General features: G+C 49.3%; 6 protein-coding genes across 6 annotated transcripts; 2 read left to right on the forward strand and 4 right to left on the reverse strand.

The window, feature by feature from the left end:
* Positions 1 to 33: 33 nt before the first annotated feature.
* On the reverse strand, positions 34 to 1,311 carry ONS95_012260 (uncharacterized protein; the record flags this gene model as incomplete). Its single annotated transcript, XM_058505884.1, has 5 exons — positions 34 to 68; positions 127 to 644; positions 711 to 909; positions 970 to 1,037; positions 1,088 to 1,311. 5 exons carry the CDS (start codon positions 1,309 to 1,311, stop codon positions 34 to 36), a joined length of 1,044 nt encoding a protein of 347 aa, XP_058358407.1.
* Positions 1,312 to 3,046: 1,735 nt separating this feature from the next.
* On the reverse strand, positions 3,047 to 3,803 carry ONS95_012261 (uncharacterized protein; the record flags this gene model as incomplete). Its single annotated transcript, XM_058505885.1, has 2 exons — positions 3,047 to 3,356; positions 3,520 to 3,803. The coding sequence occupies 2 exons, from the start codon at positions 3,801 to 3,803 to the stop codon at positions 3,047 to 3,049; spliced, it is 594 nt and encodes a 197-aa protein (XP_058358408.1).
* Positions 3,804 to 4,450: 647 nt separating this feature from the next.
* ONS95_012262 (uncharacterized protein) lies at positions 4,451 to 6,985 on the reverse strand (the record flags this gene model as incomplete). The annotated part of the gene is made up of 3 exons (XM_058505886.1): positions 4,451 to 5,188; positions 5,236 to 6,294; positions 6,353 to 6,985. The coding sequence occupies 3 exons, from the start codon at positions 6,983 to 6,985 to the stop codon at positions 4,451 to 4,453; spliced, it is 2,430 nt and encodes an 809-aa protein (XP_058358409.1).
* A 2,077-nt stretch (positions 6,986 to 9,062) lies between these two features.
* Positions 9,063 to 12,510, forward strand: ONS95_012263 (uncharacterized protein). The gene is made up of 3 exons (XM_058505887.1): positions 9,063 to 9,976; positions 10,083 to 11,479; positions 11,527 to 12,510. Exons 1-2 carry the CDS (start codon positions 9,874 to 9,876, stop codon positions 11,315 to 11,317), a joined length of 1,338 nt encoding a protein of 445 aa, XP_058358410.1. The 5' UTR covers positions 9,063 to 9,873; the 3' UTR covers positions 11,318 to 11,479; positions 11,527 to 12,510.
* A 52-nt stretch (positions 12,511 to 12,562) lies between these two features.
* SBH1 (Arf guanine nucleotide exchange factor sbh1) lies at positions 12,563 to 13,888 on the forward strand. The gene is made up of 4 exons (XM_058505888.1): positions 12,563 to 12,812; positions 12,980 to 13,178; positions 13,475 to 13,570; positions 13,626 to 13,888. Exons 1-4 carry the CDS (start codon positions 12,810 to 12,812, stop codon positions 13,658 to 13,660), a joined length of 333 nt encoding a protein of 110 aa, XP_058358411.1. The 5' UTR covers positions 12,563 to 12,809; the 3' UTR covers positions 13,661 to 13,888.
* Positions 13,889 to 14,597: 709 nt separating this feature from the next.
* On the reverse strand, positions 14,598 to 15,727 carry ONS95_012265 (uncharacterized protein; the record flags this gene model as incomplete). The annotated part of the gene is made up of 3 exons (XM_058505889.1): positions 14,598 to 14,642; positions 14,691 to 15,459; positions 15,507 to 15,727. 3 exons carry the CDS (start codon positions 15,725 to 15,727, stop codon positions 14,598 to 14,600), a joined length of 1,035 nt encoding a protein of 344 aa, XP_058358412.1.
* Between the last annotated feature and the right edge of the window lie 364 nt (positions 15,728 to 16,091).

The raw sequence follows: 16,091 nt of genomic DNA on the forward strand, positions 1-16,091 counted from the left end.
TGTCCGTGCCAACAACAATTGCTCTGTCTCCTACTAAGCGAACAGCGAACAGGCCGGAAATCTATATTCTGTATCATGTTCAGGATCGTTTCCATTAAAGAAGCAGAGATTGAAAAGGGAACTCACGATCAAACAGACTCTCAAAGAAGTCAACCTCCCTCACATAGCAGAAATCCGTCGTCTTGTACCAATAAGTCTCATTCACAACCGTACTATCCGTGCTCTCATAACACTGCATCCGCACCCCAGTACCAAACTCATACTTTTTCACAACCTTCGACCCACCCACAGGCTTTTGATGACAGAAAGCATAATCCTCTCCGACTGTGATGTTGATCAAGTAGCGTTTATGCAGTTCTGCGCTGGCTTCAGTAAGAGGGGTGGGGAGAGGAGCTGGCTCTGGTTCTGGCTCAGGAGAAGCAGCGCGCTGTTGGATACGACTCCAAGATGCTCCTTCAATCTTGGATTGTCCGGATGCGTGCTTCTGGATGAGCTCATCGGCTTCAACGGCAGCTGCTTCAGTATCGGTATAGTTTACTTGCAGGAAACCAATTGGTCCGCAATTGTCGAGGATATCTTTGTCGGCGGGGTCCTCCAGGTGGATTTGATTGATGTAACAGTTGTCAGTGGTTTTCACCCAGACACTGTTGGCTGTTAGCTTGACGAATATGCCCAAGTTGTTCTAAGATCATGGTGAGAATGGGACATACGTATCATCAATTACAGCTTCTCCATCATCAGTCCAGCAAGTCACCGTCAAGTCGTCGCCCGGTTTCTGGTACTTGATTGTCTCGCATGATGCATTATCTGGGCAGATGTTACACTCAGAATCATATTTCACTGTGGCTTCGTCATAGGTGAGATGTTTCTCCTCAGATGCTTTCCCACAGTAGGAGAGATCAGTCTCGTCTGTCCAATGGTCAGTCAAATCTCTCGCACCTTAACATAATTGGGTCCAGATTTACTCACACTCGCCACTGTACTCAACCAAATCGTACTGCGTTACATAGCAGTTGTCAGAAGTTCTCAGCCAAGTCCTGGACCCCGTGAGCGACTTTTCTACTAGTCTGAGCACAGTTCGACATACGCATCTCCATCAATGACGGTTCCCCTTGTCCAACAAACGAGTGTCACCTGAGTATCATACTCATAAAATGCTTTGTTCGTACATAGTGAATACGGACAAGTCTTGCATTCTGTTTCAACGCCTGGTTCCAGCGTGTTATTGATCGGCGGCTTGAAAGCAGCATCCGCTCCTAGCGTCAGGAGACCGATGACGAGCGATGCTGCAAAGTTCTTGTATGGCGCCATCTTCCCAACGAATGTCCAGGAGGAGAATCGTGAGGCGTTGGATACAAAACTCGAATCGTAATGTATATTTCTTCTTTCTGAGCAAGTTCGTTTCGATATGTTCTGAGAGATCAATGTCAAACAGAAAGAAGACCAAGACTACCCAAGCACCGGAGAGGGAGTGCCTGTTTATATTAATATATATCGTGTCGTATTGTGCCGCCAGTGGTCAGATCTGATCAGCCCCAGAGTGCTTCGGAACCTCGCATAGGAAAATATCCCGTCTACCTTGCTAGGTAAGTCTAACACTGACGGCATGGCATGCGACCTTTCCCACATGTTCCTCTCGTGGTCCGTGGACAGCCGTGTCCAGCTCCATCTCGCCCCGGCTCCACCAGCCTTCGATTCCACCAGTTCCAAGACTATAACTGCCTTAGGAGAGAACAAACAAGAAAAGCTAGACTTGCATGCATACAATAATTTACTATTGCTTACCTACATCGCCACACCCTGTAACTTACCTGAAAGCCATTTCATGTTCCCAAGCCAGCCGGCAACAACCTGGGCTGGAGGCTGCTTCAAGCATCCACCCCGCAGGAAGTCGTGCACCCCGCAGAATCAATCTCCACTTCTGCAGGCTGGGCGATGATCAGGAGAGTCAGGGTTCAGGTCTTTCTCGTATCAGCCCGGGGTTCGATTCGATGTTTGCAGGAGGAAGTAGCGCTTTGAGCCAATGGTGGCTCGTTGTTTGATTGAGAGGGGGACGGGGGTTAGTAAATTACAGTAATAATAATGAGATCAAGAGAGCCCTGAGCTGAGAGGGTTGAGGGAGAGGGAGAGGGAGAGGGATGGGTTCATTTAGAGTGCATTTTGCCTGCTTCAGTCAAAGTTAGCGTGCCATTGCTGGCTGCTGGGATGTCGATGTCGATCTGTGAGGATCTTTGTCAAGCGAGGGGGGAAGGGGGGGAGGCTGGGGGGGAAGGCAAGATGGAAAGAAGAGTCGTCTGAGAGTCGTAGACGGTACGGAGGTACAGGTAGACCAGCTCGACCAGGTAAATTTTCAGTACCTAAGGTACATCGCCTAGGTACTTTACTTTGCTCCAGCAAGGTTCGGTCGGGCATCGGGCACTCTGTGCAGTAGGTAGGTAGGTAGGTAAGGTAGGTAAGGTAGGTAAGGTAGGTAAGGTAGGTAAGGTAGGTAAGGTAGGTAAGGTAGGTAAGGTAGGTAAGGTAGGTAAGGTAGGTAAGGTAGGTAAGAGGCAAGGTAAATATGTAAATATAGTACAGTACAGTATAATCTTATTGGATGCTATTTCCGGAGGCGGGAGTAGCGCGGGGGCGGGGGCGGGGGTTGAGCTGTGCCAAGACGGCAGGGCAGGTACTGTACAGGTAAATTTACCTGGGCGGTGAGCTTATTTCCTCCCACTGGGCCTCTGTGATTTCTACCTTACCTATGCAACACCTAGGTAAGGTAGGTAGGTAGGTAACGAAGAAAGGTAGGTAAGGTAATTTTTGTACTGGAAGGATTTATATACACGAATGAAATCGCCTGTGTAAGGTAGGTGAGGTATATATGTTCCCCTTCGTGTCTCGACACATATCCACATATCCACCAGCAAGACCAAGCGACCGTACTGACGTCCACCATTTCTACGTCTTACTTTAGGTACTCAGATCTCATATCCTGCATGTACAGTCCACCCTCCCCCGAACCCTCTTCCCTCGTGCCTTTCAGCCTTTCAGCCTTTCAGCAGCCTCACTTCGCCAGGCCAGCCCACGTCTCGAACAGCGGGGATCGGGCAGCCGCAAGATCTGCGGAATATTGGCCTTGCTTCGTGTGTTTTGTGAACGTTGTCGACTTGCTCGCAGGTGTGACAGGAGCAGCAGAACTGTAAGCCCAGCCCAGCATATCTGTCGCAGAAGTACGCGCGAACGTTGTCCCATCAGTCAGGATACAGGCTTTGCAGAGGAATGTGAGAGACCAGTGCGTCGTGTTGGTGTAGGTCCCATTGGCAATCGGGACGAGGCTGAATGTGCCTGTTACCTCCGGGGGTGAGCCTGTTCTTCTACAGGTTTGGCTATTAGCGGAGGGTCTTCTTGGCTCCAATTTCTTTTCTATTTTCACTTTGTCCATGTTGTCTCCGCTGCCCCTCCATTTTCTTGCCTCTCTTTTCTTCCCCATCTACATAGCCTCGCATCGCCACAACATGAAAGAGCTTTAAAACCTACGGCGTCTTCCTAAAACTGGCAATCGGCGTCTTTCCATTCGCCCAAGCCGCGATCAGCAGCTTGTTGACCATTGAGCCACCAAGCGAGATACCCGACCAACCTGATCCCTTACCCGTCACCAACCCGATGAAGTCGCCCGTTGCATTGACGGGCAGTGCAATACCGAAGCTGTAGCCTGTTGTATCGAAGAAGGCCGAGTATGAGATGCCTGTCTTGAGATCTGTGTAGGGGAGGGCGCAGGCGAGCAGGGGGAAGGCGCTGGTCAGGAGGAGGGAGAGCTTCATAATGATAATTGCGCTACACAGACAAATGGCAAGTGACGATTTAAGTACGAGAAATGAGCTCGAGGTAATAGAGATAAGTATCTTGGGGTTGGGCAAGGGATGTCCGGGCTTCAAGCGGGTCCTTATACCTAACACTTCCTCTCCGGGCGGTGAGATAGGCAGCATGATTAACCATCATCGGCAGTTCGATTGCTATTCTAGCATACTCCTATGCTTCTATAACCGTTCATACCTGGATCAGGTAGTATCGCCTTACAAACAGTACCCGGAGGTTTCATATAAGCACAATCTCCAAGCCATTGTCCTTTCCCAAAAATAAACAGCCTGAATAGAAAAACGCACTTGTATTGAGTCCGGCTGCGTGAAATTGGGGGTTTGATTCGTCGGGAGATGTCGATGACCGGCTTCGAATGGAAATTTTCCAAACGAATATCACCCTTTGTCGTGTAGTGGATTCGCACAACTTCTAATCAACGCCAAGCTAGCGCGCATATTTCTTCCAAATTGACGGATGATCTATGGTCAATTGCAAGCGACTTTCATGTGCTACTGATAGATAGTTGGCTGAATGGGAGTTTTTGACTTATTTCGAGTAATACTATGGGAAAAGGAGAGATTGGACCAGACGTAGTAAATGTGTACTGTTTTTACTCTTGGCTCTGCTCGACGTGATGTGGGCTTCTGAGCTCTTCACCGCCATCAACCCATACTTTCGCTAGCTCTTCCTCAATATCTAATTTTCTTTCTTCCCATTCCTTGACTTTGGCCAGGCGTGCCCGTAACTCGTGCAGTTCGCGCTCAACCCCCATCTTTTCTTTCTCGGTGCCGATGCGCTCCCAGTCCCATTCGCTTCCATCCCCACCCAAGCCGAGAGTGAGATTAAATGTGTGGTATTTCTTCAAACTGGCTCGCGTGCTTATTGTGATCAACGTGATGCCTTTTTCTTTGCATCGCTCATAGAGAAGTCCTTCAACGTCTGACGAGACGGCAGAGGTGCCTTCGTCGATGAAGGCATATCGAGGTTCGTGGTACAGGAGTCTGGCGATTGCCATTCTTTGCTTTTCACCTCCACTCAAGACATCTTTCCACTCCTTTCGAGTATCCCAGCCGCCTTCTCTATCTGGTAGGTAGCCTAAACGAGCTTCTTCCAAGATACGCTTGAGTTCAATATCTCTGCGTCCACGATCGCGCATCTCAATCTCGCCGTCGGGGTAGATGACTTGGTCGCGAAGAGTCCCGACGCTGAGATAAGGTCGTTGAGGTAGGAACATTATACCGTCTGTTCCTATGCTGCGAGGTCTGGACACGAGACCACGATAGACGGGCCATAGGCCTGCTACAATACGTGCAACTGCACTCTTGCCTACGCCATTAGGGCCAGATATCTGTGAATTTTAGATATGCCGTTGCCTAGAAGGAAGAGCAGACTTACCAGGAGATGTTCTCCAGAGTGAACGATGATAGAAAGGGAGTCAACCAGTTCTTCACCGCCGTGGGGGAAGACCGATGGGGCCACCACAGGTACATTCTCAAGACGAACACCATCGAAACCTTTCTGGATAGTACCTTGTACATCAGATAATGAGTACAGCTCGGGATGTGTTCCGCGTTGTGGAAAGTATGCATTTACATGTACACGGTGAAGTGTCGAGATGAGAGTATAAACTCTACTTGTGTATCCCGCCAATTCGGAGAGGTCTTTAATCGAGTACATCATTCTACCACCAGCATCAGCTAACGACAACATAAGACGCTTGTTGGTGATGAATTCCTTCATTCGACCTCTTTCGCGGCCACCGCTCACGGAAACGTCTGCTAGCTCCTGGATCCCTCCCAGACCACCCCATGCTGGCAGGAAGACAGGCAATGAGCTTAGTAAGTATCCGTATGCACTCCAACTATACTTGAGAACAAAGTCTTCAAGAATGTTGTAGCGGATCTTCAGAGTGTAGATACCCTCCATCCACTTCTTGAGACTCTTGAATTCCTTGTCAAGGAAGTTCTTCTCCATAGTCGCACCTCCGTAGAATGCAACCTCTTCGGCATTGGCAATGAGTCGGGCATGAAGCCCTCTAAAATCACCCTCTTTGCGACCCTCGACGGCCTTTAGTTTCCCGAATGGCGGAGAGAGTCTCCGCAGTATTGTTGCAGTCAAGAAGTAGTTGCTCAGCAGTCCCGTTAGAGCCAAAGGACCCAGTGATCGGTATAATTGGTAGTTGAAGACGAGTAAGTCTACGAATGGCTTTCCCAGCGACGAATAAAGGCTTGCTGCCGCCGCACAAAAGTGTGTAAGATCTTGTGTGATAAACTGGTCTGCTCCCTGACCGATTCCGCCATCTAAATTCGACAACTTGTAGTAGGTGAGATTGTCATTCAGATACAAATCGTGGATGTATCTTGTAAGGCGGGTACGGAAGGCAATCGAGACTTTTGATTGTAGGAATTTGATCATGGCGTTTGTGTAGGATGCAAAGCTGCCAATTCCACACCACTATATTGAGTTAGAAATGTAGATATGCACGTCATAATTTTCGAGGCTGTGTATTTACCTTGATGATTCCCCAAATAAACGACCGCCCATTGCCAGCAACCAGATCTCTCACAATCTCCCCATCTAGTCTAGCAACAACCAACGAGAGATACGTTCTCAGCATGAGGAATACGCCATGACTCAATAGTAAACCAGTCTCTTTACTCGTCCATCTTGGTATCATGATGCTCAACAGACTAAGAAATTGATGCAAGAATGCCAAATTGAGACCCGGCTTCGTCTGCGGCGGCGGAATTTGCGGTCTATTGCCATCAGAAAGCCCAGACGCCCTTGGCGGATTCAAAAACAGTCTTCGATGCGCATCGAATGTCAGAGCCTTCGTTGGGTGTATGGTCACTTTCGACGTTGAGTCCTTGTATGGAACAAAGATTACTCTGGAGCCATCTTTATTCTTCAGCCCAGAGTTCCTGCGTAAGAGGCGGCGCCCCTGTTCTTTCTCTGCTTTCCGCGATCTCCACCATCGTCTTGTCCCTTCCCCACCCGCAATTATGGAGAGAGTGAGGGCAAGAGCTCCAAGGAGCTTTGTGGTCTTTGATGTTCCCTTCAGTCGCTGGCGGATGAGGGTCGAGTATTGGTGGTAGAAATTGGCAATCGGATCTGCCGAATACCGCAGTGTCGACTGCGAAGCCATGATGTTTTCTTCGCGGATTGCTCGTTGCTGCCGCTTTTCTACATCGCCAATCCTTCGAAGCCAGCCGTATTGACCTTTGTCTTCCGTACTCTCTGCTTCGAAACACTGCTTCTCTTCGTTCTTCAAGTCCAGTTGATCATTTCGTCGAATGCAGGCAGTGACAATGTTGGATATTCAGAGACTCCGAGTGAGGTTGGCTGTCACATTCATCTTGAGCATCCCACAAGCTGTTGCATGTGAACATGACGGGAATCCGGGGAATGGTGGATTTCATTGTTGACCGAGGCTTGTAATGCTCGGCGGCACGTGGGATGGAGTCACGAGGTTGTTTTGCAGAACCTTGGAATGGATGCCTGAGCCCCGGCCAGGCATGATCCTGTAGCCATGGAGCCTGGCCTGGGAGCCATGGAAGCAAGGCACGGCCCGGCTTGAAGATAGTCAGTTCAGTCCAAGTCCAATCAAAAGCCGGTTCTAGGTAGGTAATTTTTAAGAAACGACGGAACAGGGCTGGAACCTTCAAACAGCAATGCATCCCAAAGATGATATGCAATCAAAACAGAAAGGGCGGGCGTTGGGGGAACATAGATGAATGTGAAGCATTGTGATACATAAGATAGTGATGCTTCTGGAGTCTGGACGTCAGCTCAAGGCAACGTGGTCACCTTGGTATCTGTATCGCTCGCTCCCTTACCATAAACTTCGGAAGAAGACTGCACAGAATACCCAGCCCTACGAGCTAATCATCCCTCATCAGCTTCCTAGAAGGTCGCTGATGGTTAATCGTCGTGGGCCCAATATGCAACCTACCTCTTGTCCATCAATACCTTGAGAGCTGTGCCATTTTTGAGAGCTTCCCTACACTCCTCCTCCTCGTACGTGCCGTGCCCCTTCGGGCGGAAAATGATGCAGTTTACAAGATGGACCTACGTCTATCTTATGATAAGAACGTGACGGGACAGGCAAAAAGAACAAGAACATCCCTTGTGGCCCTGCCCTGCCCTGCCTTACTCCGTAGGTTGTTCCGGCTTGATCCCGGCTCGAGGAATGTGGTTCTTGTGGAAGGCTTGCTGCCGAGTGGCTCCTCTGTAGCCGCCGAAGTGGGTTTGGACCTCAGGAATCAGGATACAGCAACTTCAGAGGAATGGGATTCTCCAGACATCGGAAGCATACTGAAGCATACTGCGTGGCCGAGAAGATTATCTGGAAGCCTGTACTCTAAGGGTCTGCATTTGCCAGGTCTTACCTCGTTCTGACAAGCGAGTCTATTAATATGGCCGTTTGGTCCTGTTCAATTGTCTCGCGTTATCAAGTGTTGCAGATACTGCTTTCACAGAATGACAAGACCTACGAGGATAAGATGTTAATCGATTCAATTGATACCTGGTGTTGTTGATCAGGGTCTGTTTGTTAGACTTATAGTGTAAAGAGCAATCAACTATTCAGAAAGCAACATCCCCAACGAAATCGCGGAATTGTTCTTGTTCTTCGCTCTTCTCTGTCGTGACGGATCGGAGTCCAGCTAAGGTACACGATCCCCACCACTTAGGAAAGTAAATAGTATTCGGTGATAGAGAATTTATGCGATAATGACAGACTTATTACCATCGCTGAGGCATTGAGTCGCAGAACAATGAAGATGTTTGCTTCAAGACAGTGTTCCACATCCTCGTCTACCAAGTCGAGTTCGCGAACCCAGTCGGATTCACATCTGGGATAAAGTGCTTATGATAGGGTGAATCGGGGGGCAACACATCCAGGGCGCCTAATCTTATTCGCCACCAATCGAGGCCTGGCCGGAGTGACTGACGGAGAGGATGCTCTGAATTATCAATGGACGCCCATGTTCAATCTGGGGATGCAAGTTCATGCCCGCCCGGCAAATAGGCAAGCATGGAAACGAGAACGGCCAAACGTTCAGATGAGATGAGATGAGATGAATAGGACGCCTGAAGAATCCGCTCAGTGATGCGTACTTAGGTGGTAGGCAGCCCACGGCATGGCTGGTAGGTGCACTAAGGTAGGGTAGGTAGGGGAGGTAGGTAGAGTAGGTAGATATCCCGCCCGCGCCCATCACCATTAACGTTAACATGACCCCAGGCTGCTTCTGTTGTGTAACTTGTGTGCAGGGCACCTCCCCCTCCCTCTACCGCCGAGTCACGCCTTTCGCCTCCTCTACCCACAGCTTCCTTCCTCCTCCTCCTCCTTCTCCTCCTCCCCCTCCTCCTCCTCCTCCTGCGCTCTCCTGTTCTTCTGCCATCCATCACTCGAACAATGATTGTTTGAATATTTGATCTTCATCCTAAAGCGACAGACCCTAGCTTACCGAGACGAGACAGTTTACCTCGCTCCAGGTCCTCTAGAGTCTATTTCGTACCCTGCCTTCTTGCACGGGCCCAATACCAGCCGTACCGTACCTAGGTAGAGGTAGAATACAGCCATACCCTCCCCGTACCGTGCTGGACCATCCTGCCATCCAGCCATCCAGCCATCCAGACCGCCAACCCCCAAATCTTAGGCAATCTCATCTCGCTTATGCCAACCCCATTCGACATCCGACTGACTTGCCTCGTCTTTCGTCCCTCAGCGCCTTTGAATCGAATCTCCTCTGGTCATCTCACAAGAGCTCACAGAGGTCATTCCAAGCTTTCGAAGCTTTCGTCCGCTCTCTATTCCAGTTGTCGCATCCTCTTGCGCCAGCTTTCGCCGCTCTAATCGCGTTCCCTGAAGCGCGACAAGTTCCCGACCTCATTGAAGTCGTATCAGGGGGTATCGTCACTCGATCTACCGCCATCCGCCGACGCGTGCAGATATATTTCATTCCGAGGAACTAGATATCATCGCGGCGTGTATCTCTATACCAGACCTCCCTCGGTCTTGAATTGCCCTCGATGAGTAATGAGATAATACAGCCGACGGAGCAAGATCTTAGCCGCTCGACTTCAGCTGAAGGTGGAAAGGCATCAAAACCACCTGCGCTGGATACATCAAGCTGTATGTGCTCTGTCCTCCCTCAAAACCGTTTGGCTATGATGCGAATTGAATGCGCCAGCGCTCATATGTGTTGGATTACTTCAGCATGCTAACCATGTCTACACAGTCACGAACACCCCACATCCGCCCAGCTCTTCTACCCAGGCTACTTCAACGCAGAACACCGCTACGACTGAAGATTCCGAGAGCACTGCCTTATCGGGATCACAATACGAGAAAGATTCCTTGCGAGTAGCGGATGAGGCTCCAGAAGTCCCAAAGAAAAACCGCGGCCTTCTTCCAATTCCATCCAGATCTTCTTCCCACAAGATACAACCATCGCCAACAACCACTGGACTGAGCGGAGCTACTGTTAGCGATCCAGCAGATAGCATAGGGGGCAGATCGAAGGAGTCGAAGGGGAGCATTTTGGGAACGAGGCGGAATGGGAGTGCTACAAGTAGCAAGATGTCGATAACACAACAAGGAGTATCGGCAGGCCCAGCTGGCACAGCAAACAATGCAGCTTCAAATCCTACAACTTCTAGACAACCAAAGAAGAAAGGGCTCTTTTCATTTCTCTGCTGTGGAGTTCCGGATGGCGGCAGTCCAACAGATCCAAGCGACGCAGCTGTGCCTGCAAACAAGGTCACAAAGGTTCCATCGGCACGACCTGCAACGGCTAGCCGACCGGACCAGGGAACATCAGTACCAGCAAACAGCAACCCGACAAATCCTCAGACAGAAAAGGAAGCTCTTCGCCAGGATGCTCAGCAGGCTGGGAGTGACAAAGAGAGCAGCGATGTCAAAGCTGGTTCAGGTCGAACTGTACAAACGGGAGCTGGAATTCCACCAGCAGCAAACGGTGACCTGAATCAAACAGCTGGAGATACACGTGATCAAGCATTGCCTGAACTTCCAAAAGAGACAGAGGAGCCAGCAAGTGGTGGCCAAAGTACAAACCCAGCAGTCGTAGTACAGGGACCATCCAGATCCGAATCAAAAGTCTCCACCACCCAAAAACCGGCCCAGGAGCAGCAAGACGCGGAAGGTGATACCAAGATGATTGATTCTGGAACAGTGCCAGCAGACAAGGCAGAACCCCCTACTACAGCAGTTCGAAAAGACGATACTGTCAACAAGGCAGCTTTGCCCCCACCACCACCCGTCCCTCAATCCCTATCTGGGCCTAGCGAGGATCCAGCATCCCCGGAACCAGCCGAGCAGAAGTCGCAATGGTTATTACCCCCGATCGCTCCCAGGTTTCAAGGGAAGAAGTGCCTTGTACTAGATCTGGACGAGACTCTGGTTCACAGCAGCTTCAAGGTAAGTTTTCCTCGACATGCCGAATACATTTGCTGATTTTCTTCCAAGATTCTCCACCAAGCCGATTTCACTATTCCAGTTGAAATCGAGGGTCAATACCATAATGTGTATGTGATCAAGAGACCAGGTGTTGATCAGTTCATGAAGCGGGTAGGCGAACTCTATGAGGTTGTTGTATTCACAGCATCCGTCTCAAAGGTATGTCGTCAATTGCAACGTCTCAGAATTCAAAGCTAATTTTAAAGTACGGCGATCCTCTTCTCGATCAGCTGGATATCCATCACGTTGTTCATCATCGCCTGTTCCGTGAAAGCTGTTATAACCACCAAGGCAACTATGTCAAAGATTTATCTCAGGTCGGGCGGGATCTTCGGGAAACAATTATCATCGACAACTCTCCCACTTCATACATCTTCCACCCCCAACACGCTGTTCCCATCAGCAGTTGGTTTTCGGATGCACACGACAACGAGCTCCTCGACTTGATTCCTGTCCTTGAAGACCTAGCAGGTTCGCAGGTACGAGACGTCAGTCTTGTTCTTGATGTCGCCCTTTGAAGCAAATTTTATGTGCGCTTCTGCATGCAAATACACTTGCTATCATAGCGGATGGCGTTTTTTGGTTGATACCTTTGGTTTCGTTGTAGAATGTACTGTTTAATCTATATAATAGGTCTTCCCTGGCCAGACCAGAGCAGCCACTTTAAATTGATCGGGGGATGGTATGGTCATATTGAGCGGGTCATCAAAAACGGACGGAAGAAAAGATGAAAACGCATTTGTTTCCAGGAGCTGGATATACGCCTCTTTGTACGACAGGCTGGCGGAACGGAATTGTAAAGGAAGGAAGACTGGAGGGAGTTCCAGCCTCAGGAGAAGCATAACAGAGCAGCAGACCACGCTGCATTCGCAATATTTCCTTTTTGTTCTCATCTTACTAGCGAAGCAAGCAGGGGGAGTCGAGTTGATACCTGGGTGCCCGTGGGGAAAGGGTTGGTGCGCTGCATGCATGGAAACACAGATGCTGACGGGGGAAGGGATTCTATATTTCATTTGTTCATCTTCTCTTCAATTCACAGCATGCCTCAAGAGGCGCAAATATTGGCAGACGTTCCAGACAGAGATCACCTTACTGTATCAATGTAACTGAGCTAGTCATGGGTCGAGGTTTATGGTGGTGCTAGATATGGAGAGGTAAAGTGCATCCGTCATAGGCAAACAAATGGAAAGATGCGTTGCATCAATAAATTGACATCTCTTACAAACGAAGTAAACGTTGCAGTGATTGAAAATGTTGACATTTCTACCATGAAATTGTGGCCAGACCACCGGGCAGACGTCCCCAGATTCTGTCCGAAACAAGTGGGCCGGCCTACTAGTGCCACAACCTCCTTTGTCGTGTCCTTATCTCAGTACTTCCAAACATCTGCCCTTCCGACCTCACAACACTACGACAGGACGCCTCTTCTACAATCCACTCCTTCGCCTTCGATCGCCAATCGCATTAATTGATATCCAGGTTCTACATCATGGTACGGCCCCCACTCCAATTCCAATTGCCCTTGAAAGAGCCATCACCGGCGCATGCCCACCTCTCTCCGCAATACCAACACATATTTCCTCTTCACCTTTTTCCTCGCCATCCTGTTCCAATCAATCCAAAGAAATTAACGTCTCGTAATACTGATAATGAACACAGTCTTCGCCCCGCCCTTCCTCCCCAATTAACTCTCCCGCTGGCCTGAGCAGCGGTCGTCCATCATCCCCAACTCCTCCCGGTGGACCAAAGACTGCGATCCGTCGTCGCGCGGCGGCTGATCAGAAGGATAAGGTTGCAAATGCCAGGCCGAGCTCTACAAGAGCTGCTGGTGCCGGTGGAAGCTCGAGTACGATGTTGAGTAGGTGGTCTTTTCCTTCGTATGGCGTGTCTGAGCGGAGAGCTGGTTGTGCCTGTGTGGCATGTTGAGGCGCTATGGGGTGGGTTTCGGGCAGCTAGTATGGCTTGCGGATCTGTCTGGTGTCAATTGATGTGCTGGGAACCCCGTACCAGTGTATTCGGCTTTGGGAAACCCTTATAAAATCCAGACAGCAGCTCTGTGCACAGGAGGTGTACTGGACATGAGGGAGATCTATTTACTGGGGCAGAAAGATGACGGTTATTGAAAAACACTAAAACATTGCTCACGATTTACAGGGCTTTACACCGATGAATCTCCAGGATTGAAGGTCGATCCAGTCGTTGTTCTTGTTCTTTCCCTGGTCTTCATCTTCAGCGTTGTTGCGTTGCACAGTATGTTTTACATCTTTCTATTCTCCTGTAATCACATCTAATCCACAACCTACAGTCATCGCCAAAGTCACGCGGAAATTCTCTTCCTAAAGCCGGCACGGGCCATGGGAGTAGATGTGGCTTGAAGTAGTGGATGAGAGGAAACAATGAGGTCGGAATTACTTGGTGCCTACGGTTTTTTACGGAGAGGGACTTTCAAAATTTGATACTCTGCATGGGCTTCATATGGCTGGCTATTACAATTTTGGGACTGGGCTGGGTATGAACCATGTCGTTCTTTGTACTATAAGCAGATTTCATGGAAAGATTTGGTGCAGTCTTGCTGTGACTTTTTGATGCTTGCAGTGCCAGATTATACGATCAAAGCCTTGGGATGAGAGCAAAGCAGTTCATATCTTGCCATCCTCAACCGAGCACTGAACACCCGTCCTCAAGGCGTAGCTGAATCCGAAGAATTCTCCTTCATGAACAAGATGGCAATGTGTTCCATGATAGTCGCTCCGCATCTGTCAATGAAACTTGTGCTGATTTACGAGCTGTTTAAATAATCCATCACGAAGCGCACGTATCTAAGGAAAATAGTGAATCTGCATATTCCTGGACAGCATACCCCACTGAGAGCGTCACCGATGTGGTAGGAAATCTTGGGAAAACTTCACGAGGTCATTAACCAACGTGTCAGCGATAAATTCATTCGTTTTGAAAAGTATCTCCTTTTCCCACCACACTCCTGTATCAGACTGCATTGCAATTCGAGATTGGCTCAGGAGACTGGAAGCGAATAATCATCAAATGTATTACATAGAAGGGAGGCAACTTTCCAGAGCTCGATAAGAGGTGGAGGGCTTCCAAGAAGTCACGTAAGAATGGAGTAAAATCTATTGGCTTACCGTCGGTCGGTGCATACTTGAGAATATTAGAAAACAAAAAAGGTCTCTGACAGGTAACGGGCAGACGCAAAAGCACCTGGAATGCTAACATCTGGTGAAGTTCGATGTCTTGAGTACATTATACACTGAACCCGACTTCAAGTAGCGCTCGTGAAAATAACATTTTCGTTACCCACCACAGACTAGATACGCAATTAGCTTTGGCAACGAGAAAGATTCGTTTCACTCACAGTCAACACATTGCTATCGATTCCTGTGACGACTCCGTCTGCTTGGGCACCCATGATGTTGTCATAGCTATCCATAACCAACTGGATACCTGAAACGAATCCTTGGCCATCGAAGCCGCAATGTCCACCTCCATTTGGCGTGTTGTCAACAGTTTGAAGGGCGCCAATCTGGTCTGCAGACAGACCTGCATCGGTAGCTAACTGCTCATATGCAGTGATGGACTGTGGAATAGAATCCTGGAGTAAAGCCAGCTCGTCCTTGGTGCTCTGGAAGTGGATTTTCATGCTGGTGACCATGGTATCGGCATCCACAACGGCAACCTGAGGAGCCATTGCACCACAGTTAAGAACTACTCCTGTCTTATATTGTGCACCGAAAGCAGGAACAAAGAATCCAGACATGAGGAGCGATCCCCCGGATACACCAGTGAAGAAGACATTTGTAGGGTCGAAGGCGACATCTTGGCTCATCTGGTCTTGGATGAGAGAATTGACAGCAGCAGCATGTGCAACTCCATCTGTTCGGTCCAGCCCATTTCCTCCGCCCCAGAATCTTTCCTGATTTGGCGCAAGAACGACGACACCCATGAGATTGTTTTGGACTGCTTGGTTGGGGAAATCCACGAAACTTTGGCCACCATCACCATGGAGAAGAACATTGACACCCATCGTACCAGTTGTATTGGCGGCTGCGGTTCCTCCGGGAACACCTGAAGCTGCAGTGAATTGATCGGCTGGTGCAGAGATCTTGTAACGAATGGGTAGGCCACTATTTCCGTCAGAGATATGTGACAAGCTCACGGAGTACCAACTGACTTGATCTGAACGGTCTTATCCAGAATCATTGATCCATCAGTAGCTTGCGTGATCTTCGTGGCAGCAGCTCCTCCAGCTGCAGCACCAGTTGCGGCCCCTGTGGCAGCTCCTCCCTTTGCTGCACCTCCTTTCTTTCTCCTCTGCGGCAAAGATTCAACAGGCGAGGCGACCAAGAAGAAGAGAAAGACGAGAGAAAGAACACGGATCCATGAGTTCTGCATTATGAAATAGAACAACGTCCAGCGTAAAGTTACAAAGTATCGAATCTACCGACAGCAATGAAAATCAAGAAAGGAATATAGAGAAGAGGAGCGAGATCAGAAACACGGCGATGGGAGGCCTTTTCATATGATGGGACGAAGCTCCAGTTCTCGCTCCTGACGTTTGGAGCCCCCGGCCTCGCCTACAAAGTCATGAAGCATGCTGTCAAACTGCCAAGGCTGTTTCCTTCACTCCTTCACAGCAACCCTGGTGAGGATCGTGCGGGAGGCTTGCTGGTGAAGGTAGATCCGTTTGACTTGGCAGCGAGAGCCCGCCAGACTGTGGATGATATAATGGGGAAAAATTCATTGGACCAAAATAGAT

The sequence above is a fragment of the Cadophora gregata genome (genome assembly GCF_030347475.1).
Source record: "Cadophora gregata isolate MNR1 chromosome Unknown scaffold_6, whole genome shotgun sequence".
Lineage (NCBI taxonomy): Eukaryota > Fungi > Ascomycota > Leotiomycetes > Helotiales > Ploettnerulaceae > Cadophora > Cadophora gregata.